This window comes from Saccostrea echinata, unplaced genomic scaffold, assembly GCF_033153115.1.
Source record: "Saccostrea echinata isolate AGI-Se365-2 ecotype Australia unplaced genomic scaffold, CSIRO_AGI_Sech_v1 ptg000054l, whole genome shotgun sequence".
Lineage (NCBI taxonomy): Eukaryota > Metazoa > Mollusca > Bivalvia > Ostreida > Ostreidae > Saccostrea > Saccostrea echinata.
Window position 1 is genome coordinate 45234818 of NW_026889803.1, and position 24418 is coordinate 45259235.

General features: G+C 33.5%; 2 protein-coding genes across 2 annotated transcripts; one reads left to right on the forward strand and one right to left on the reverse strand.

Annotated features, from left to right (window-relative positions):
• The first annotated feature begins 3985 nt into the window (after positions 1 to 3985).
• LOC133205411 (peptidyl-prolyl cis-trans isomerase H-like) lies at positions 3986 to 8853 on the forward strand. The gene is made up of 7 exons (XM_061341222.1): positions 3986 to 4073; positions 4258 to 4322; positions 5549 to 5617; positions 6051 to 6093; positions 7429 to 7524; positions 7932 to 8019; positions 8426 to 8853. The coding sequence occupies exons 1-7, from the start codon at positions 4011 to 4013 to the stop codon at positions 8533 to 8535; spliced, it is 534 nt and encodes a 177-aa protein (XP_061197206.1). The 5' UTR covers positions 3986 to 4010; the 3' UTR covers positions 8536 to 8853.
• A 438-nt stretch (positions 8854 to 9291) lies between these two features.
• On the reverse strand, positions 9292 to 23587 carry LOC133205677 (bifunctional polynucleotide phosphatase/kinase-like). Its single transcript, XM_061341529.1, has 16 exons — positions 23335 to 23587; positions 22881 to 22973; positions 19914 to 20626; positions 19643 to 19722; positions 19286 to 19364; positions 19067 to 19153; positions 17980 to 18048; positions 16642 to 16693; positions 16261 to 16328; positions 15414 to 15506; positions 14379 to 14475; positions 12174 to 12235; positions 11757 to 11866; positions 11047 to 11134; positions 10604 to 10665; positions 9292 to 9497 (listed from the first exon to the last, which is right to left on the reverse strand). Exons 1-16 carry the CDS (start codon positions 23471 to 23473, stop codon positions 9374 to 9376), a joined length of 2016 nt encoding a protein of 671 aa, XP_061197513.1. The 5' UTR covers positions 23474 to 23587; the 3' UTR covers positions 9292 to 9373.
• Positions 23588 to 24418: the final 831 nt, after the last annotated feature.

Consider the following 24418-nt stretch of genomic DNA (forward strand, 5'->3'; position numbering starts at 1 on the left):
ATTTACAGCATACTTATTTTAAAATTTGTTCAATAATTTTATCTTGCTACTTTTATACAATTGTTATCTTAAATATATATTTATTACTTTGAGCTACTTTATCTTGCGTACATTGTATTCTTGTATAATGCCTATAACAAAACATAAAGAGAGACTGCTTTCACGTTGTTTTTTTTTTTGGCCTGAAATTTTAGGCCATCAAACATGAGGCCAATGTGCAAAAATGCTCACCAGAGTCAAATAGATGGATAGATAGATGAAACCTAAGCTTTATTGGTATTTCAAGATTTCAACAATTTAATTTACAGTGAACTATGGATTTATGTCAAATTTATAAATGGTAGTGTGTTGTTTTTGCAGAAATTTATTTTTTGGTGTAAAACACTGAATTCCTATTGTGGTCAAACCTATCAGTATTCAGTTACAAAACAAAGTGGGTCAAAATATCACATGCCAATCATTATGGCAGCAGTAACTTTGAACAGGTATTTTTTTTCTTTTAATTATTACAGGCAGTTCTGGGAAAACTTTTGATGCAGAAGTAGTATAAAAATATTTCAGGAGCACAGAGTAAGACTATGAGGTAGCAGTCTTAATATTGATTTACAGAAAATCTACACTGCTCTTCTTTTCAGACATAAGTTTGCTCTGATATCACAGCTATGTTAAGGCTGCCAAAAGCCTCAAAATGCATTCAAAACATATTGCAATGGAAGCAAGAGCTTCAATTTAATTTGTAAACTAATTTGTAATCTAATTTGCATATATGGGGTTCTGTCAGCTATATATTAATGCATTTGTTTTAAATGTCATGACTTGGTTGATTGCATGATGGACACATATCTTTTATAAGTGTTGTACAAAAATTGCTTCAGGGCAAGTGGTTAACATATTTATTGACCTGAAACTATGAAAACTATAGCAAAAACCTATATTCCCCTCCGGTTTCACCGGTAGAGGACTAATAAATAGAGTCAAGGTCCTGAATAAAGATACTTGGTTAAGTATCTTTTTTATGCAAGTTTAATTGCAATTAGCAAGATTAGACTAAAACTGTAGGAGGAATAGCCTTTGGAAAAAAAGTCAAAGAAATTTCTTTCTGTAACCATTGCAACATTATATGTCAAAATTAAAAACTTTTATTGAAATCGGACAAATCTGTAGGAGAAGTAACAACTGAAAGAAATTCAAAGAAATTTCTATTTTTAGTAACCATTGCAACACTATTTGTCCAAATCAAAAACCAAGTCTACCCATGTATCAATTTATATTGAAATTGGACCAAAACTGGAGGAGAAATAGCATTTTGAAAAATTGCTGACGGACAGACAGAAAGAACAGACAATCCACAAGCCCTTCTAGTCTGATCATTAGCAAAAGAGAATTCAAAATAAAATGCACAGTCCCAAGCAAAATTCAGTCAGAAAACATGCTCTTCTTATTGATTCAAATGCAATGTCTTCAATTAGTCTTTACTAAACAAATATGCCGATCTATAATATAGCTAATACATACATTACTGTATTATTACAAATTCTACCTCTATCTATGGAACAAGTTAAATTCTTTTATTAGTTATGGTGTTGAATATGCTGCACATTAGCAGGAATGAGATAAATCAGCTGTTATTCATTACTAACATTTTGCTGTGTAATCATGAGTAATCAGTCATCATTCATTTTTTCAGATTTCAGGTAATATTACTCTGAGAAAAAAAATCCTGTAATCATGATTACTTTTTAATTACTTGTGAATACAATGGTAAAAAAAAGAAGAAGTGTTCATAGACAATTCATTTATGATATTCAGTGAATATTTTTCAGAATATAAATTTACTTACAGAGCTCTATCTCTTTGCCTGCAGGGATTTTTATGATCATGTCCATTGACCACACAGTGAGTGAATCCTATCATACTAGCTTTTAAAAATTTGATAATTATTTTCAAAATTCTTAGCAATTCACCTATTGTGTGTATATTTTAAGGAAGGTTACCAAAGGGTCATTTTAAAGTTTGGCTTTTTTCATCTAAACATATAAGCTATGCAACATTTTGTTTTCCCCTAGGGCCCACCTCATTGTGTATTAGCTAAACCATTATTCAAAATAAATAAATAATCATTAAAACAGCACAAATATCAATCCAGACAAATAAATTTCACAATAGCCTAATTTTTTTTACATGGGTTATAAAATTTGGTGTTAATGTAATGAAACTCTTCTCATCATATTTACTCAAGTTGCAGTATTCAGGGTTCTCACTAGGATTTTGCTAACTTGAGTCCCAGGACTCAAGATTTCTGAGAAGGATGAGTCCCAGCTAAATTTGATGCATCCCAGAAAAATTATGTTGAGTCCCAACTGAATAATTGCAGTATCCTTCCATCCAAGCATCAATAAAAATCTTTATTATCTTTACAGTTTATTTTATGCAATATTAATATATAATATATAATATTAATATATAAATGCATCTAAGTCATATTAAAAAACGCACACGTAATTAATTGCCATAAATTTATAAAGCTTAAATAAACTGTTGCATAATTAATTAGTACCCTAAAGTTGACTGTATACAATCACAGGTGTCATGATCAATGAGGCGTAACTAATCTTGTCGGTCGTCTGCACTGGGTGAAATTCACGAGAAATCAAGCTGCATTGTGTATATGCAAGCAGTAATTAAGGTTTCTAGATAAAACTCAAGATTCAAAAGTGTTTTTTTTAAAAAAACTGCAGTGTGTTTACAGCTATCGGAGTTTGGCATGTGACACCATAATAACTATGGACTAGAAATATCTTATAATCAGTCATATCCCTGTTTAAAAAAAAATAGAAATATGTACAAGAAAAGTTGTTTCTTGGATAAACATTATGATATTTACAGGAAGGTTTGGATTAAATATTTCTTTGACAAATTCTAACATCTAAAATCTCCAGTTTTCGAAAGCACCCGAATTTTCTCGCTAACGAGAACGAGTCCACTCATGAGTCCGCGGACGCATCGTTTTTAAGAACCTTGCGTCCCAAATAATTTTGCTGCGTCTAGGATGCAGATTCTTGCGTTAATGAGAACCCTGAGTAATGTGACTTTATTATTCCATTATGACATCATATTTAGGCAGTTTAAAGGGAATGCGCTATGAAAACTTATTGGTACATGTAACCTTAACCTTCCAACAAATATTTTGCTTTTTGTACAAAATGTGTAAACTTTAGCATGTCTTTATACAATTCCTTCTCTGATAATTGGGGTGATTGGGGGGGGGGGATTTCTATTAATTTATTTACATATGAAATATTTAGGTGAGACTTTTGGCAAACAAGATTTCGGTTATGCTGTGTGAACTAGTAATGTATTCTGGGCTAATACCAACAGGCCCGATATCTCATTTTGCCGACACTACAGAGTTGCACTGAAGGATTTGGGTAATATTGCAACTTTATATTCTGAAACAGACCTCAACTCATATATATATATATATATATATATATATATATATATATATATATATATATATATATATATATATACTCATTAGTCATTACGCTACGATCAGATAAAGCGAAACTGTCATTGTTGCACTTGCAGTGATCAAAGCAATTTGACATTCCTTCCTTACATCCATATCTTTTCAAAGGGAATAACACATAGAGAACTCTGAACATAGACAAAGGCTGTTAATCAATTATAATTACTAGACTTTAAAAGCTAAAGACTTACAATAATAATTTTCTTCTCGACTTCGATACTCCTGTCAACAAATATGAAAGTCGATTGCGCATGTGCGAAATGGAAATAAAATGATTAATTCATACATAAGAGTTTTTAAAGAGAAATGCATTAATGAAAAATGGCATAGTTCAGAAATTTCATTTACTTTTTATCTCTATGTACGGAATATGAAAATAATAGAAAACGTGAAAAGACGACATTTAAGAAAAAAAATTAACTCCGAATAATATCTAGTACGAGATAACCTACAGAAACCCCCAAAACGTTGGAAAGGCATGGAAAAAGTAACAAACCCTAATAATCCTGTTGTCTTCTTTGATGTTTCGATTGGTAACACTGTATGTAGCAAATATTTAGAATAAATTCGTGCTTAATACAAAGAAAGATGATTGATGGCACAATAATATTAAAGTAACTTGAATTTCCTCATATCATCAAAATCGGAGAATTTAATATCAATTATAATGGCCAAAACTATAATAAATGAGAATCCAAATGGGAAATGTTATTTTAATATTCTAGGATATTGGAAGGATAAAATTTGAATTGTTTGCGGATGTTGTTCCAAAAACGGCAGAGAATTTCAGGTAAATATTTATGAACAACCGAAAACATACATACATCAGGTCCAGCACAATCTCTTGATTTAGCTACATAGCTTGAAATAGCTATATAGCTTTATTAAGCTATTCAAAATAGCGCGATAAAGCCATCAGTGGACACCTTCAGACACGCTATACAGTCCATCAGCGTGTCTGAGATTTTACACCACTAAAATGTCCACTTTTAACTTTTTATCCCTTTTAATACGGTGTACATAGATTTTTTTAGCAGTTCACTAAGGAATTACTGGAGTATTGACACTCAAAATGAGTTCACTCCATTAAGGGAAGAAGAAGAAGAAGAAAGCTATTTGAATAGATTTTTTTCCACAAATATGCTTTATATAATAAAGTCTCAAGTATGTGACTATGCATATTTGTACTCTGGACTACTAAAAATTAAAAAAGCATTCCAAATAAAGGATAGTTTAAATATTGCTGCTTTTGAACACATTTAGGCAAATGATGTATTTCCAGTGAGTAACAGTTCACCACCTCGTGTGCAGTAAGGCATGGATAAGTACGATTACTTCACATTGTGCTGAATTATTACCAATCAATTATCTCGTTGACCAGAATTGACCACATTTACAATATCATTCAAGAAGTAACTGTGTAGTCACAAATCAATTTCTTTATATAGCCCTAAAGCTTTCAGAACTTTGAGTGTAAAGTCTATTGAAGAGATATGGTTTGCTGAACAATTTTTTCATCCATTGTTTTCGGAACAATATCACGTTAAAAACTTTCATTGCACCAAAGTGCAACTTCTTTTACATTCTGACAAAATGCACATTTAAGAAATAAGTAAGTACATGTATTACAAAAGAGCTAAATCATTTTGAATAGCTTAATAAAGCTATATAGCTGTTTCAAGCTATATAGACATTATCTAAATCAAGAGATTGTGCCAGACCTGTACATTATCAGTTGAGATGTGGATAGTATGACAAAAGAGCTAAATCATTTTGAATAGCTTATAAAGCAATATAGCTATTTCAAGCTATATAGGCATTAGCTATATCAAGAGATTGTGCCAGACCTGTACTTTATCAATTGAAATGTGGATATAATAAATAATCATAGAATTTTCTCAAAGCTGGCAAAACTTCAGTTGTTGGATAAGAGTTTTATGATAAAAATGTAATTACACATGCTTTTTTATATACCATATGGACTTTAAAAAAATACTATTCATTTTATCAATACAGACAATTTTGCACAGGAGAGTATAGGAAGGATGGAGTACCAATGGGATACAAAGCCTGTACATTTCACAGGTAATGTTAAACTTCTTTCGAGGTACTCCAATTAGAATACTCCAGCTTCCTCTCAATTTAATGGCCTCTACATCTGCTTCAACAAGAGATATAGTGTATAAACATAATTTCTCAAAATTATTCAGGATTTGTTGTGAAACAGATAATGATTGAATTTTAACTTTCATTCACACAGAGTAAGATTATACCTGGGGTAAATCTAACTAAGGATCAAAAATGTTTTCTCTACTATAGGCAAGTTTGTTTGCAAGTGGCCAGGTAGTAAAACAAGTTCAGTTGGTAGAGCACCTGTTTAGAGTTTACGGAACCCCAGTTGAATCCTGGCCTATTCTATCACATTTTCTCTCTTCCTGTTATATACAAAAAAATAATTAAAAATAAAATTAAAAAATTTGTTACCTAAATTCCTAATGAATTTTAAATCATTTTCCAGGGTGATTAAAGATTTCATGGTACAAGGTGGAGACTTTATAAAGGTAATGTTGAATTTTTTGAGCTGCCTGAAAAGCAGAGGGACACTATATTGTCATATCAGGACTTTTATAACTGAATTGAATCTAATATTGTGCAATATAAAATATGCTTTAGGGACTGAGTAATGGATAAACACATTACCTAGTGCTTGTAGGAAAACAAAAGGAAGATTTAAATCCAACACTCTTTCAAGCCAAAGCATGAAAGTGAATCTACTTGCTAGCTCTGGGGAATATAGCCTTGCAACAATTGCTTTAGCAACTTCTAAATTATGACACATTTTTAGGGTCACCTGGGTCACCCATGTGATTTATTACAAAACTATCTTCTTTTGTCTGTCATTGTGCCATCTCAGCCATCTGTTAATGGCACATAGCATCTGTAGGCAGAGGGGAACAAAAAATTTTAAATCTGAAGGTCTCTGTCCCTCAGGGGCCTGAAGGGTGGGGCCAAAACCTGCAAAATCAATACATTTTTAAAAAATCTTCTCTCCCTCTGGACATTAAGCAGTCAAACTGTTGGCATGATTATAATATTAGGCTTCTACCAAGATTTTGAAATTTATGGCCCCCGGGTTCAGGCTCCAGGATGGAGCTAAGTAAGTGACTTACTGAAAATTCTTTACATTTTGAAAATCTCTTTTAAAGGGCATCTAATAAGCAAACTGATTAATATATGATTACAATGAGTGCATAATCCTTTATGAAAAAGTCAGGTGGGTCCATGATTCATGCTAAGTGGGGCTAAGTTTGTTGCATTTGGTGTATTTCGATGCATGAGTACAGGTAATTAATTTAAATCAACAAAATATTTTTTCTTGGTCATTTATCATAGTTATTTACATTCTGCATGTAAATGGAAGTTGATAAAATAAGAAAATACCATGTTAATTTTCGTTGAAAATATCGCAATACATATAGTTAGAAGTATCGCAATACGAAATCTCTAGGCAATCCTCAGCCCTCTATTACATGTATTGGATACATGGATATATTATATGTACATAATGAAATACCTGTACCTTGTTCATATTTCTTAAAATTATTTCATATACATGTATTATCAATCAAGATATTTCAGATTTATAGCTATGATATTTATGATGAAAAATTAGAGATACTTTTATTTTATTTCTGGAAAAGATATGAGCTCAGTTCATGGAATTTTAGGACAAGCCTTGTATGTTTCAAAAACACTTTCTTCATAAAACATGCACAAAACTCTGCGCTAATAAGTTAAGGACCACCTTGTAAATAATATATCCAAGATAAAACTTCATACTACACACCAAGGCTGTACATTCTACTCTCTCTTCAGTTGTTACTTTCTGATTACAGGGAGATGGTACAGGTGTCTGCAGTATTTACGGAGGAGGACCTTTTGCCGATGAAAATTTTAAACTTAAACACACTGGGCCCGGAATGCTTTCTATGGTACAATCATTTTAAATTGCAAATATCTAAGAGTAGTGTTATGATAGTGGCTGAAGGCAACGATCAAAAGAAAATTTTAACATCAAATAGTTTTGCATGTTTTGAACTTGGTCTCACAGATTTGTATTGAAATTTTGTCCCATGTATGAGGATATCGAAATATTATTAAATGGTTAACCTTCTTTAATGTAACCTCAATTAATAATTTTATTTAATGTAACTTTTAATGAAAATTCAAACTATTGATTATATTAACAACTGTTTGCTATCGATTCAACTTGAAAATCGATATTAACTTGTCAATTTGATCTCTTATTGCAACACTATACACTATTTGGGCTATCTAACCGTAAGAATTTTTCATGTGTATCCGACATAGAATTCTATTTTGTATAAATTTACCTCAGGCAAACAGTGGCAGAGATACAAATGGCTGTCAATTCTTCATCACGTGTGCAGCATGTGATTTCCTGGACAACAAGCATGTTGTATTTGGTATGATTTTTCTAATAATACTGATAAAATATAAATTTCCTTAATATAAAATTTGAAAATTAAAAATGCTTCTACAACTACAGTTGGCTGCTTGAAATACTTCTATCCTTATCCTTTATGGCAGTCTGTGCAAACCAGTCTTACTGATAAGTAACTCTATTCTTTTTAAACAATGGAGCATTCAGGTTTTACTTAATTTGTACTTGTGTAAATTCAACCAGAGGCCCATGGGCCACATTGCTCATGTGAGCACTTTGGCTAGAGAAAAGCAGAAAGTTGTTAGTATTAAAATGTTAAGGGGCCTTCCTCCCCTTAGGGATGGGGGAGGAGGTCATGATTTAAACTTAAACTTTAAACGTTGCGTTTTGCTAGGAAGATTTTTACTGATGGGTCTTGTTCATTTCAGGAAAAGTGATTGATGGACTTCTGGTTTTAAGAAAAATTGAGAATGTACCCACAGGGCCAAACAACAAGCCAAAGATTGCTGTGGTCATTACACAGTGTGGGGAAATGTAAAGCTAATACAAATAGTACTTTGAAAATGACTCAGAAGCTACTTGACAGGACAAATCCAGGAGATGGACATGAATGATTTAGAGAGCTGTGTATAATCTGACCTGGTTAAAAGACACACAAAGGAGCATCACAATCTCACTTCAGCAGTGAGCTTGAAGTGATATAAAACGTTCATGTATCAACAAAATACAGTGTATTTGTTGTGCAGAATGCCTAAGAGTGCAAACAAGGAAAAAGATTAGCCTATTTAGTTCCTATATAGTACCACAATGTGTTCACTATTGTTGTTACCAAGCAAGAAACTTTTACTTAGTTTTAAAATAAAGTCTTCAACAATGAAAGAGAAGGTTTATATGTGTTTGATCACACATTGTCTGGTATATGTTGTGATCTGTGTTTGTTTTGTAAAAAACTCAAGATACCGCTGGTCAATTCTTTACTGCATATAATACAACCGAACTGCATTTTTCCCCAAGTTTTCAAGCCAAAAGAGGGGGGTGCATATTTCACAACAATGTATATTATATTCAGCCAAATACGTTATTAATCATTTAATGATTAGATGATTAAAGGAGAGTAGTTAATGCCAAGAAAGGGAGGTAAATCTTGTCAATTTCAAATCTGTAGTTTGATATGACAAAAGAGCAATTAACACTGTAGAATAAAAATGTATGGGTTCTGTTTTAGGTTATGATATCCTTACTCAATACAGGTAATATAGCTTCACCTGAATCAGCACAAAGAGCTAAGTCAGTAAAGCTAATAAACAATTCTTTATTCCTAATATTTTGATGATGCATGCATTATTGTAAGATAAATTGTTCATGTAGTACATGTTTTACTTTTCCAACAAGTATTGTTTGTAAAGTCTCTCATTTTCAGAATCCTTGAATTTAGGCACAAAATTAACTCGTACAATTTCTTTGAAGCCTTCAGATAACTCTGGAATCTTTAGTTTAGATCTGTAAAAAAAAAAAAAAATGTCATAAAATTAAAGAAATACAGATTCCTTTGTATAGAAGGTAAAATATATGGAAGTAAAAGGAAAGGAAAAAAAAAAGACTGAGAATCGAACCCAAGACCCCTGCATTACTAGTCAGGTGCTCTAACCACTGAGCTATCCAGGCTAATATCCAAAGTTCATATAGCCTTTCTCCATTAATTGTCTTAACCATTGAAGACACTCCGATTTATTAACCCCTTGCAGGACTTTCACTAGATAGAATGTTCAATCGTTAAAATGATATTGTCCTACGGACCCGGTTTAACGATAGAATTCGTTCCGTGTATTGGCAATGTTGCAAAATAAACACGGGCGATAACTCGAACTCTGTGCATTTTCTATGAACAATCCAGAGAGTTCCGAATGTCAACATGGCGTTAAATTTGAAGAGAGGAAAAAACGTTGACAAAATGAGTTGAATTTTCGTATTAATATGGATTATTTTTAAGGCTAAAAGGCATATACATGTACAATCACAAAAAGGTTTGTTATGATTAATTTGGTTGTTATTTTCAGTGCAACTCCTTTTGTATTCTTCAAAATCATTTCGGAGTGGATCCACTCCGATTTGCTACATTGCAAGTATATGGAACGTATTCTAACTGTGATGAGGGCTTGTCCTGAGACAAAGTTAGATTATTCTAACTAGACTTTCACCTGCAAGTCCTGGGGTGGTCAACAAGAGTTCATAGAATAGGAAGTCTTAAAACTGTCTCTAAGTCTCCTCAAGATGTTACGTACACAAGTAAAGGGGTGGGGTTGTGAAAACTCTCTAAACTATGTGGTAGAACCCTCCTCCACCCCTTTCTTTCACGGATTCCTGGATCCACATATGCATATAACTGTACTGTAGGTTCAATTTGGTTCGGATAACAAACCAAGAAATGATGTGAGTACTTCATGTAAATAAGTCTTGCCTGAAGACATTGTACAGAAAAATGGACAGACAGACATCAGAGTTTATCCCCCTCCCCTCACAACTTTTACAGTGGGTAGTATAAGCACACACTTATCTTCATATTGGGGAAAGGAAACAATTTGTCCTCACTCTGATTTGTTACTCACTTGAATGTGTTCATTATCATGTCATTGATTGGTTGATGAGACTTGTCAATCATCTCTCTGTACTGTAAATAAAATATATTTCCATTGATACACATGCAGATGATCATAAAATATTTAATTTTTTGGCAAAGGAAAATGGTTTTCATCACATAGAATACAACTATCATTAAAGCAAATTATTGTATCCCTTTCTTCAAACACCAACTGCTATGCCTTGTCTCTCAATCTCTCTTTCTGCCCAGTATATAATGTATTCCCTCATTAAGCCTAACTCTATACATACCTTCTTGATAAGTTTATAAATAACCCTAGACAGCCAATACAAATTCTCTTATTTCTGCAGTACCCTCTAGTACTATGAACTCTCTCTTCATTATGTCAACCCTGCTCTGGTCATATGATTTAGTTTGTCATGGTTGTTATTATCATGTAGTAAAACATACCCTCTCATTGTGCCTGGCCTGTGTTATAGTGGCAGTGAAGAGGAAACATCTACAGGGCACCTTGGCTGTCTTAGCACAGTTTATATACCTAAGGAGTGAAGAAAAAAATCTCTGTGAGCAAACTCAAAATCCTTATTTAATTACAGTAAAACACACTTATAGAGAACACGCTAACATGTATAATGAATTGAATCTTACAGCAAAGTGATTTTTATTCTCAGTGACTTTAAAATCTATATTGAACCTTTTGGATATAATAAATTATGCTTATAACTAAGCAAAATCATCAGTCCCTGGCAATTAGTTATAAGCATGTTTTACTGTACCTTAATTTCTTTCCATGTGAAGTTCAAGATAATAATGACAATCAGAGAGTGATTGTCTGACTTCATGCATTTTCGCATTTAGCTTGAATTCCCTAGATGGCAAATCATATTGTAGGCTACAGGGATTTTAAATGGTCTTTTACAGTGTACTTGTATGCAGAGTATGGTGTGTTGTTACCTCTGTCTGGTCTCTTTGTCTGGATTAGTGTTATCAATGACTACACTCTGTCCCTCCCTCAGTGACTTAGTGTACTTATATGTGGAGTATGGTGTGTAGTTACCTCTGTCTGGTCTCTTTGTCTGGGTAAGTATTATCAATGACTACACTCTGTCCCTCCCTCATTGACTTAGTGTACTTATATGTGGAGTATGGTGTGTAGTTACCTCTGTCTGGTCTCTTTGTCTGGGTTAGTATTATCAATGACCACACTCTGTCCCTCCCTCAGAGACTTAGCACACATATCTACACATTTCTTCCAAGTCCCTAGTGTGTCCTGTTGTGGAAATAAATTCCTGCAAAATTATCTTTCATATGGTTTCTTCCTCAAGTGTTATATTTTACAAACAAGTGCATAAGCTTAAGTTTTTTTTTCTGTTAAAATATGCATCTTCTGCTTTTCACTTCATTTATGCTGTAAATGCATTTATAATTGTGTAAAGTTTTCTGTATGTATAAAATAATTTGGAAGCTTATTTTTTTTCCACATATAGTCTGCATCTACACTTTTATGAATGGAATTTACATGGCCTTTCCACCTAAATCAACTTACAGTATATACTCAAAATCTAGTGCACTCTTACCCTATTGACATGCACATATCCTTTAGGAATCATATAGGTTTTGGAAAAGAATGATTTTCCACCTGAAAAATGTACATCACCATAAAGCAAGGTTTAAAAGATGATGAATAAGAAAGAAAATCTAACAAATTCACAAGCTTAAACAATTTCCTTTCAGGATTATCTTTTCATACAAATTATGTTGGAATATTACATAGGTATGCAAAGAGCTTACAGAAATACTAGTCCATGTATTTATCCCCCTTTGCAAAGCAATGCTTTTTTTAGCTCACCTGAGCCGAAGGCTCAAGTGAGCTTTTCTGATCAAAATTTGTCCGTTGTCTGTCGGCGTCGGCGTCGTTGTTGTCGTAAACTTTTCACATTTTCATCTTCTTCTCCAAAACTACTGGGCCAATTTCAATCAAACTTGGCACAAAGTATCCTTGGGTGAAGGGGTTTCAAGTTTGTTCAAATGAAGGGCCACACCCTCCTCCAAGGGGAGATAATTACGAAATAGCAAAAAATTAATGGCATTATTGAAAAATCTTCTTCTCAAGAACCAGTGGGCCAGGAAAGATGAAACTCATGTGGAATTATTGTTAGGTAGTGTAGATTCAAGTTTGTTCAAATCATGACCCCCGGGGATAGGGTGGGGCCGCAATGGACGATCAAAGTTTTACATAGGAATATATAGGAAAAATCTTCAAAAAACTTCCTCTCAAGAACAGCAAAGCTATGATCGGTCATATTTATATGAAAGCATCCTCAGGTGGTGTAGATTCAAATTTGTACAAATCATGACCACCAGGGGTAGGGTGGGGCCACAATGGACGATCAAAGTTTTACATAGGAATATATAGGAAAAGTCTTTAAAAATCTTCTTCTCAAGAACAGCAAAGCTATGATTGGTCATATTAATATGAAAGCATCCTCAGGTGGTGTAGATTCAAGTTTGTTCAAATCATGACCCCCAGGGATAGGGTGGGGCCAAAATGGACGATCAGTGTTTAACATAGGTGTACATAGGAAAAATCTTCAAAAATCATCTTCTCAAGAACAGCAAAGCTATGATTGGTCATATTTATATGGAAGCATCCTCAGGTGGTGTAGATTCAAGTTTATACAAATCATGACCCCTGGGGGTAGGGTGGGACCACATTGGACGATCAAATTTTTACATAGGAATATACAGGAAAAATCTTCAAAAATCTTCTTCTCAAGAACAGCAAAGCTATGATTGGTCATATTTATATGGAAGCATCCTCAGGTGGTGTAGATTCAATTTGTTCAAATCATGACCCCCAGGGGTAGGGTAGGGCCAAAATGGACGATCAATGTTTAACATAGGTGTACATAGGAAAAATCTTCAAAAATCTTCTTCTCAAGAACAGCAAAGCTATGATTGGTCATATTTATTTGGAAGCATCCTCAGGTGGTGTAGATTCAAGTTTGTACAAATCATGACCCCCGGGGGTAGGGTGGGGCCACAATGGACAATCAAAGTTTTACATAGGGATATATAGGAAAAATCTTCTTCTCAAGAACAGCAAAGCTATGATTGGTCATATTTATATGGAAGCATCCTCAGGTGGTGTAGATTCAAGTTTGTACAAATCATGACCCCCGGGGGTAGGGTGGGGCCACAATGGACAATCAAAGTTTTACATAGGGATATATAGGAAAAATCTTCTTCTCAAGAACAGCAAAGCTATGATTGGTCATATTTATATGGAAGCATCCTCAGGTGGTGTAGATTCAAGTTTGTTCAAATCATGACCCCCAGGGATAGGGTGGGGCCAAAATGGACGATCAATGTTTAACATAGGTGTACATAGGAAAAGTCTTCAAAAATCATCTTCTCAAGAACAGCAAAGCTATGATTGGTCATATTTATTTGGAAGCATCTATATTTATATGGAAGCATCCTCAGATAGTGTAGATTCAAGTTTGTTCAAATCATGACCCCCCCCCCCCCCAATTCCCTTTTTAGGGGTAGGTTGGGACCACTTATGCATTTAAGCTTTTCAATACTAAACTGATTTTTCCTTTTTTTCTAGCCACAGTGCTCAGGTGAGCAATGTGGCCCTTGGGCCTCTTGTTTGAAGTTTGGTTTTGTGTGAAAAATTACAAGAAATGTGAGGAAGGAGGTGAGATCCATTCATTCAGATTGCTTTGGTAAACAGAGCAAATAAGGAGGCTTACACATTAGACAATTAAACAACTTACAAGCTGGAAATCCCACCAAGACAACAACCTCTTGTGATTTGGAAGTAATGGAGGCACTGGGAGGATCCAACAGAGGGGCACCTGTGTCTATGGCCCTCTGAAATATATATACAGCTAAACCTTGATTTTAATTATGCAAGCCAAAGGTTGTGTGTATTAGCCTAATGCATACGGGTGGATGACACTTAATTGTTTCGTGGCTTGGGTTACCTTTTTCTTGATAATCGCTATTTAATGCTATGTGAGATATGCGCGCTTACATAGTTACATGTAATGCATATGAAAGTGAAAATTATAAACATCAAAGAAAAACAAAATTCTGTAATTTAATGCAATTAGAATTTATTTTTCCTATATGAGCGTGCAGAATTTCATTCGTTCGTACACACCAGCATGTGCGTGAGCGTGTGTTGCAGTGAAAACTATAGTGCCCTGTGATTCCGTGTTGTTCTGTTGTTAGACAAAAGTGCGTGATTCTTCTTTTGCATTTGATTTTATTATGGTAAAATAATTTTCTTTTAACTGATTATACATGTATGAACATGTTTTTCCAAAAAAGAAAATAATATTTCATTTCCGTTATTCTGACAGCGACCGGTTTTAAATTTACAATGCACAGTCGATATCCAGTTATGTATAAATGGGAAACGATGCAAGCGGTTGACTTGCCACTTTGGTAGAAGGATTATACGTCTATGCATATTATACAAAGTTTTTATTTTGTGAATTATAAAGAGGATGTAAAAATCTTTTCATTGCTAAATACATGTACATGTATATTAAAGAAATTGTATACAGAATTTCAAACAAGAAGGAATTTGACATGTTTTAACTAAAAGTACATGTTCACTGCACTAAGTTTATTTGAGGTTCATTTGAATTATAACCCTTGATATGTCTAACCCCCGGATATCTTGAAGTTCATCAACGGCCCCATCATCTTCGAGATAACGAAGTTTAACTGTAGTACATTTATGATTTCATTACTTTGAGATTTATACTTCCTTCCATTTCTGATCTCCTTTTGATACTTACTGGGTCAAACTCGGGTAAAGAATAAGGTGCTGTTTTCTGGAACATAAAAAACTCCTCTGGAGTGTAAAATCTCAGCCCAACATTCAGTGCAAACTGTAATTTAAAACATTCTTCCAAATATACAGTATTATTATTGAATTTTAGTAAAGCACACCTCAAGGGAACATGTATGCTCATCAAGAAATCACGTCGACATTACATCCATAAGGCCATGATGCGCTATGCCCAAAGAAAAATAAACAAATGATTCCAAGTCGAACAGAGGTCAGAATTTGAGTGATAAAATTTTAATCTATTTCTTTACTTTCCTGTTCCTCATGCTTTTGCTAAAAGTCATTTCATTTCAAAAGTTTGACCATTCTAGACCTATCACTGTGCCATACAATTCAGAAACAGATTAAAATGCATTGAATTTTTTTTTAAATGAAGCGATAATGATTTAATATTGGGTTAAGACATGTAAAGAAAGATTAATGATAGTAGGACTCCCAGTGTGCAAAAGACGACTCAAAGACAAGAAAAGTTTACCAATATAATTATGGTTGTGAAATCCTATACATATATCACAACATGACCTGTCACTTCCCACTTGCCATATTGTTTTTTTTTTTTTTTTAATAATGCGCCAATATTTTCGAATGTCATTAAGCAAAACATTGGCAAAATTTGAACATTTTTAAATTGCAGCAAAAAATTCACACTACCTACAGAATGGTTTACATTTCTGGTGATTCCATTGTTTAATTCATAATATCTTGCTTCCAATCAAAAAACCGAGTACTGTACAAGAGTGTGAATTTGAAACAAAGAAACTAACAAGCAGCAATAATTCTCAGCAATCTCTTACCAATCTATCACTGCAAGAAAAATCCTTTTTCTTTTTGGCTGCCCATTTTTCTGGTCTTCCAGCAGCATCTATGGTGAACAACAAAAGGTACATTTTATATTTTAAAGTTCAGTAACACAACAAAAGGTACATTTTATATTTTAAAGTTCAGTAACACAACAAAAGGTACATTTTATATTTTAAAGTTCAGTAACACAACAAAAGGTACATTTTATATTTTAAAGTTCAGTAACACAACAAAAGGTACATTTTATATTTTAAAGTTCAGTAAGCAGTATGAAAGGTATATACATGTACATACTAGTATCCATTATAATAAACAGTTTCAATCATTCTCTTAGTTACAGCCTAGTGAAAAAATAACAAATATTAAGTATATACCTCCAACATATAGGCTGTCATCAGTATCAATTCTGACACCGTTATTAGCTTTCTGAAAGGTAAAAATTAGAAAATCTACTCTTCTGAGCTAAAGCTTAAACCTCATGTTCTAAGACTAAGCTGCCATCAGTCCTGCCAGCAAAGGCTGGGCATCTATGAATTTACTTCACTTTATCCATAATTCATTAAATCCGTATATTAAACAAAATTGTTAAAATATATATACAGCAAACTCCCAATATACATGCATGTACAACTAACAAATATGTTCAGGTATGTATTTACAAAACTTACCTTACAAAAAATACTTACAAAAAAATAATGGCAGTTCAAGATGTAATAAATTTGCAATAAAAGATGTAGATTTCATTATTTTTAACCTCTACAGGACACAAAATCAGTTCAGTACATCTGTAAATTCTAGTGTTGTCAAATCGGACGATTTTTAGTAATCGGTTACTCGCTTACTTTTCCGATCGAGTAACCAGTTACTCGGATGGTTTTACTTCAGACCTCTAAACATCCTTGCTCACGGTATATATTCAATAATAACTGTAATATATGTAACGTCGTTACAATTTTCATGTTTAACATTAAATTTCATATACCGGATTATATCAAACGCAAATGCAGTAGTTGCACTTCATTTATTTATTTTTGATTACAAAAAGACAAATTAAAGCTTCTAAATGAATTTGTTCTCGAATATACAGTAATAGTTGGCAATTTTTGCAAGGTGTCCTAAATATAACGCTGCTTTAGTTTCATTTCCGTGTATGTTAATTTCATTTTACATATTTTACACCTTTCAGATTCAAATCCTTTTAAAATATTTCGGAATCTATGCTTTTGATAGCTGTGGTGGCATCTTTTTTAAAATTAATCCTGTACTGCGGACAAGTACAGAATAAGTGGGGTAATTATAATTAACCCTGGTCTCTTACTGTACATTGTATACCCCTTGGCAATCAAAGCTATCAATAAACTAAGTGTTATCAAAACAACTCGGTCATGTTTGTGAAACTCTAGATCAAGTCTAACATTAAATAATGGTAAGTAAATTAATGGATGTGTTCATTTCTGAACAAAATAACATTTCTCTTCTACTTTTGTCTGTGTGTTCGAGTAACCGAGTAGCAGTTTTACTAACTGATACTTGCATCGTTCGACGATTAACCAGGTACTCGTTGAAAACACTAGTAAATTCCTTATCAGAGTTCATTATAAGATTTTACAGACAACTGTTAAGAATTTTGCTGGGGATCAAAAAACTATAAATTTTCTATATTAATGTAACAGAGTTGCACAATGATCATTACTTACAAATCAAAGCTTTACCTGACATAGAAAGTCCCACATCCCCCGGGCCGGCTTCCTGTAGATTCCACCCCCAGTGGAAATCAGGATCTATTGGCAAATTATAAACAAACTCATCTTTTAGAAATATTTTATAAACCCACAGGTTATTTTCCTTCATTTATATTTAATTTGAACTAGAAATATGTCCACAGGACATAAAGGACAAGGTCAGAAAATTATGACATGTTGAAAAGCTCTCACCAATTTATATTAGTGTATGAAGTTTGATGAAAATATCTTAAGAGGGCTGGGTGGTTATGGCCATTTTCAGACTATATTGATCTCCTTTAGAAGAAGAGCTCCATATAAAGATATACAAAAATGATCAAATTTTAAAACTAAAATGTATGACATTTTTGTTTGCCAAATGATAGTTGACAGCTTCAGATATCATATTTAAAAAATTAAGTTATATCTGATGGTTAATTTGTTGACCCCCCAGCCTCCTTAAATAGCTTCTTTGAAACTGAGTTTAAAACACAATAAATAGTAAAGTCAAAGATCATATGGAAGGTCAAGGTAAAAAATAAATTGGTTCTCACCAATATGTATCAGTGTATGTGTTTGGATAAAAATATCTTCAATACCGTAGTTTCTTTGAAACTGAGCTAAATGCAAATTTAAGATAAGTGAGGTCAATATCGAATGAAGTGTACAAGTTAAAATTTTTTGAAACAGTTGAGTAGCCAATATGTATCAGTATATGAAGTTTGATAAAAATATCTTGAATAATTTCTTTGGAATTGTTCTAAATGCAAAGTGCGATGGACAGACTGAGGGACAGAAGGATGAGAAGGCCAAGATGGAAAGAAAGAAGGATGGACATGACAAACACTAAATGCCCAGGCCATATTTATGGCAGGGCATAAAAATTTAGAGCTCTACAGAATTTTTATTTTGCATTGTAAAAAGGCTGACCAGTGCTATTTTTGCACAACTTCCTCAAAACATAAATTTAATACAAATGTACCGATTCAGAGATTCCCAGATTTTGGTCAAAATGAACAACAGAACTTAAGAAAACTCAAATAAGATTTTAAAAAAATATATAATTAATGCAAAAGACCTGTGCCGGAACACCGAGCTTATCAAGAACACTGCCAAATTTAGTCTTCAGTTCTTCAATGGTGGTCTTTCCTCTAGAAACACCCAGCTGTCAGATATTAAAAAATAGATACATCAGGACAATTGAGATCATTATTGTCTTTCATTTGATTTTAATACTGATGTAATTCTGACTTGGTTAGTATAGAAAACAGTCTTTAGTTGATAATCTCATTCTAACCTGGTTTGTGAAGAAGACAATCTTGTAGCCATCATTATGCAATTTTTTCAGTCTCCCTGGAATCTCAGGGTAAAGTATTCTGAAACACCAATTACCGGGGTACAATTTCATAATAATCAAAATGTATGGTCCCCCCCCCCCTTCAATATAAATGTATGGAAAGGTATGTTCAAATTATTCAAAGAAGTAATCGACCAACTTTGAATGATACACTAGGGTATTTTCATTAAAAAAATTAAATTAATGTAAACAACCTGATTTGCAATTAAAATGTATCAGCAGCAATGATAGTTAAAGTAAAAACATAAATGGATATGAATAATGAGGACACATCTACAGCATTAGACCAATGCCTACCTCCAGTCACCTGAGTGAGTTGGAAATGTTTTACCAGACTGGGTTGTGATAATGGTTCCATCAATATCAAATCCAGCAATCTAAGAAAAAAAAATTACAATATCACCAATTGTTTTCTCAAAATTTTATCGGAAATGATATTGTTCTAACTGAAGGCACCTCTTCCACTGAACATTTTTTTTAACATTTTAATGTCAAGAGCTCAAACAATCTGCAAACATGTATTGAACCTGTATTATAGAATGAAGATTTCATGAATATTTCTTAATACCTTATTTCTGGCCATCACTCCTTTCCGTGTACATACATACAGTTTCTCAAACTGCTGCCATTTAGTCTCTGTTGCTGGTGGACCCTCTGTTTCCTGCACAGAATTGCTTAAAGAACCAGATCCAGTTGACGAGGTCTTAGCTGGGGGGTTCTTGCCTGAACCAGATCCAGCTGAAGTGATCTTAGCTGAGGGACTCTTGGATGAACCAGATCCAGAGTTCTGAGCTGAGGGGTTCTTTGGTGAACCTAATCCAGAGGAGTCAACAGCAGCTCCCTTTTCTCTACCCCCAGACAGGATTTTTTTCTGTCCGTTTTTAGACTGTGAGTCGTGACTGTCTGATGTGAAAGTAAACTTTTTCTCTGCAGCATTTTTCTTAAGAATTTTTAGTTTTTGTTCCAGAAGTTTTATATCCTCCTCGTCTTCCTCTATAGTTCTGTCTGCTGAATCATTCTTCATATCTACTTCATTTGACTTCCCCATTTCCTTGAAGTCAGATTTTCTTGGTTTCTTCGCCTCCTGAGCAGAATCTGTGATATTGGATGCAGGCCTCTTGACTGGTTGTCGCTTCTTTTCCTTTATAGTGTCTTTTGAGTTTTCAGTTGTAGCTGTATTGCTTGATTTTGGGGACTTCATATATTTGAATTCTACTTTCTGAGGATACATTCCAGCCAAAAGATATATAGTGCCATCCACCGAGAGCTTGCATATTCTGTCTGCAATGCAAGCTAACAAGTTAACACTCTGATAAGACACTTGTACATTAAGACTCACTGACAAAAATTGATATCAGTGTATCACTGAAGATGCAATATTGATACATGCACATTTGCTACAAAGCAATATGACTAAAACAGCTCATAAGAAACTTCATGCTTTAATTAAGAATACATTTTATAGTCAAATTTGTGGCAGAGTGCATGTATGGAGTTATTATCACAGCTACACTATCAGGGTTTGACACTAAGGCACGTCCGACCAACCCAGTCTAGTAAAAAAGCGGACCGGTCGTGTCAAATGTTCGTGAACTAGACCGACTGGTCGTGTGGATGAAATAAATGTTAACCCTCATTGCAGTCTTCCAAATAAATGTTCTAAAAACTTTTTAAAGAAATTTTCTTAATTTTACGATTGTAAACACAGCCATCGCTCTGAAAAAGAAAACTTCCCTGCATGGCACAATCGCTGTTTTTAGCCGGCTGTAATAGACAATTCGCGATCGAAACTAGCCAAGTTATCGAATAATATATTCTCTAATTTATTTATATTTACAGTAATATTTTTTTAAATTTCTTTGAATGTTCTTTAAAGCCTATAATATTCGCATGTTTCGCATAATCCGACTCAATGGGCTGCGACCTATGGAAAGTGTAATCTTAACACGTGCTAGAGATAGTATGGTTTCGAACTTTTTCATTAAAATACCGGGTTATAAAAAGAAAATTTTCAAGTTTAGTCGGGGCTAGTGATTTAATGGTCAGGGCTAGTAAAAACTATGGGAAGTAGCCCGACTGGTCTAGTACTCATAAAAGTTAATGTCAAACCCTGACTATACTGGGAGCTTATGGATTTGTAAATCAAAGACCATAGGTCTATTTCATCTGCATTATCAGGTCTAGGCGGCCTCTGTTTTTGGAGGATAGATTTTATCCTCTGAAAACAGAGGATAGCGGTCTTGCCACCTACCGGAATTTTAAAAACTAAGGGCAGTTAACTCTTAACCAAACAAATAACAGCAACTCTTGCATTTATGAACCGTACGCTGATTTTGAAATCAAAACAAATAAAAGGTACAATTTCATATGATGATGAATAATTCCAGATATTAAATCAATATAACTATATTTTTGTAATTTGCCGTCAATCAGTTATTCGGTATACAGCTTGGAAAACAAATATTGCACTTACCTACCTGTGACTGAGGTTAATTTTAACCACGCTGATTTTCCAGTACCGTAATTATGTGATAAGCAGTTTGGAAATTTTGATAAACAATTTTTTTTTTGAAAAATTAATTTTAATCATTTATTATTTCTTTCATTTAATAATTCTTAAGCACATCACTTTGTAATATTTTATTTGTTTATGTGTACACATGGCTGTATGAATATATGTTAATTTCTTAGTAAACATGTTAATTTATTTATTTTATTTACTTATGCTATTCATATTAATTATTTATTTTTATAATTTTTCATTCAATCTATCTGTTTATACTTTTATTTGCTTAAATTATAAGGCAGAGTATATTTTGTGTTTTAAATACGCTTAAAATGCGTTTCCTTTCGTGTTTCCTTTTTTTATATTAAAAGAAAATATAAAAGAAATATTAAAGTCCTTTTTTGTTTGTCTAAATAGGGAAAAATCATAAAAAATAAAACAAAATAACAAGAAATATTCAGTAATAATGGAGCGCAAAAAGTGCTAACTTTGAAAATAAATTGCAAAATATCTAGACATAGAATCTCAAATCGCCACATACAATCGATAGTTTAATGCTTGAACTTTTATTTGCATGTGCTCTGGTGCTTGCACTTTTTGATTAAAGGTAGGCACGAGGCCTTTGAAAATTACCTGTATTATCCTCTGAAATCGGAGGATAAACTATCCCACAATGCAACGCGGTTTCCTTATATGGTAAAAAATTTGGCCGCCATATTGAATTTAGCTATCCTCCAAAAACGGAGGCCGCCCAGACCTGATTATACTAAAGCTTTTTAAACTGTTATTCCTTAAAAAGAGTTGCATATTGCACAATATTTAATAATGCACTTGATATTCTAGTGATTTTTTCATGAAATAAAAAATTCACAAGAAGTCTGCATATTTGTCTATAGTCTATAATGAGCTTCTGTCTTCTATGTTTCCTGATATATCAATTTATTAATTATACTTCTTGCCAGTTGGTGTATTGATTTTGAAATTCTCATCAATGACAGCCCTATACATGCTATAGCTAATAATTTGTACCTTTCTCTAACTCTATTCCATCAATGGCCGATGAGTTGGCACCGAGCTGTTTGACTGTCACTTCTCCCGTTGACCAATCAGCAGTCACCTCCACTGAAATGTTTTTTTTTCTTCTTACAGTTTTGAAAATGGAAATTAATATTACATAGCACATTAAATTAACAATGAAGCCTTATTTTTTATTTAAGTTTTTGTTTGATTTAGTAATATTAGCTTTGACATCTTTATCATTCTACAATACATTTTTAGGAATATTTTAACAACAACTTCGACTGAAAATTAGGGAAGAGCTAGAGAACATATTTTTCTATTTACAAGTTGTTCACATATGTATATCTGGCAAGTCTGAGTCATTTCCAAATATTGAGGCATATCATGCGAGACCGAGTTCTCCTGATACTATTTTAAATGAACAGTTAAATTAGCATTTAACAAACTAAGCTTAACTGTTTACATTGCTTTCTGGAACATCTAGGGTCGATGCACCTCGTGGCTTCACTTCTACCCACGTGGACTGCTTCTCTGTCAGGTAGAGGGATGGGGTCATGTGTGCTGTTTGGACAGACCAGATGACAGCTTTTAATCATGGTCATTTATCCTTCCGATCACGGACACAGCGACACAGTGCCCCTGTGTTCACGCTTATCTATATGCAGAAATACAAATAACAATACATGTAGACATCGTGATAGTATTTTTCAAATTATCAACAAGGAGGATAGTGGCGCACTATGACTTCTGACTTTTCTACCTTCATAGCTTGGAGAGCGTCTATGGAAAATCGCAATGGTCATGAAAATATGGAAGAGAGAGAGAAAAAAGAGACTGGGATGATTTGCCCCACACTGCATATTCACGGTGTTTTTTCTCTCTCTCTAGAATATTTTCTAGGTACTATACTATATACAGTAAAGATCCATTAGCTTGTTCTTTTTGGTGATCTACTATTTAAGCAAGTCATACTGACTACTGAATAAGCTAGATCTCAGAATACTGTGTGCAATTAAAAAGTCGTACTTTCCTGTGGGAAAAATCTTACTGAACTCAGAAGCACCCTCTGAGGGTAAAAATTTGGTTAAAATTCTCAATGATCATAAAAAAATGACTTTATTTTAATTGTTATCCATAAAGTACACACACCGTAATCAATGATATTTGCATACAAATTAATAAAGTCCTTGTAAATACTTTTTTAAACAAGTCCCCCCCCTTCAAAATTCAAGGGCCATAAAAATGTTCTCAAATGAAAACTAAAGATTCCTTTTTCATCGCTGGACAATCAACATCAGCTCTAGTCATACCATGTCATACCCCTCCCCGAAATAAAATTTTCCAGTTTGCAATTTGTAAATGTGCTAAAGTATACCAAAAATCGCTTAATGATATAAACAGTAAGTTTATATAAACTATGAAATGTGTGCTGTGCATAATTATTTGACGCATATTAGGCAAGTTTTGTTTAAATCTAATTTTATTCAGTGTTTGTCTATTTGTCTGGCGTTTTGCCATATTTTAGACATTCTCTAGAACAGGAACAA

Excerpts from the sequence above, each read along its gene's own strand:
- LOC133205677 (XM_061341529.1), bottom strand. The coding sequence starts at position 23,473 with ATGACCATGATTAAAAGCTGTCATCTGGTCTGTCCAAACAGCACACAT. Across the intron at positions 16,694-17,979 it reads TGTGGGACTTTCTATGTCAG|AAAGCTAATAACGGTGTCAG; the intron begins GTAAAGCTTTGA and ends TTTACCTTTCAG. Across the intron at positions 12,236-14,378 it reads CTTGGTGGGATTTCCAGCTT|GTGGAAAATCATTCTTTTCC; the intron begins GTAAGTTGTTTA and ends TACATTTTTCAG.
- LOC133205411 (XM_061341222.1), top strand. The coding sequence starts at position 4,011 with ATGGAAAAAGTAACAAACCCTAATAATCCTGTTGTCTTCTTTGATGTT. Across the intron at positions 6,094-7,428 it reads AAGGTGGAGACTTTATAAAG|GGAGATGGTACAGGTGTCTG; the intron begins GTAATGTTGAAT and ends TTCTGATTACAG. Across the intron at positions 7,525-7,931 it reads GGCCCGGAATGCTTTCTATG|GCAAACAGTGGCAGAGATAC; the intron begins GTACAATCATTT and ends AATTTACCTCAG.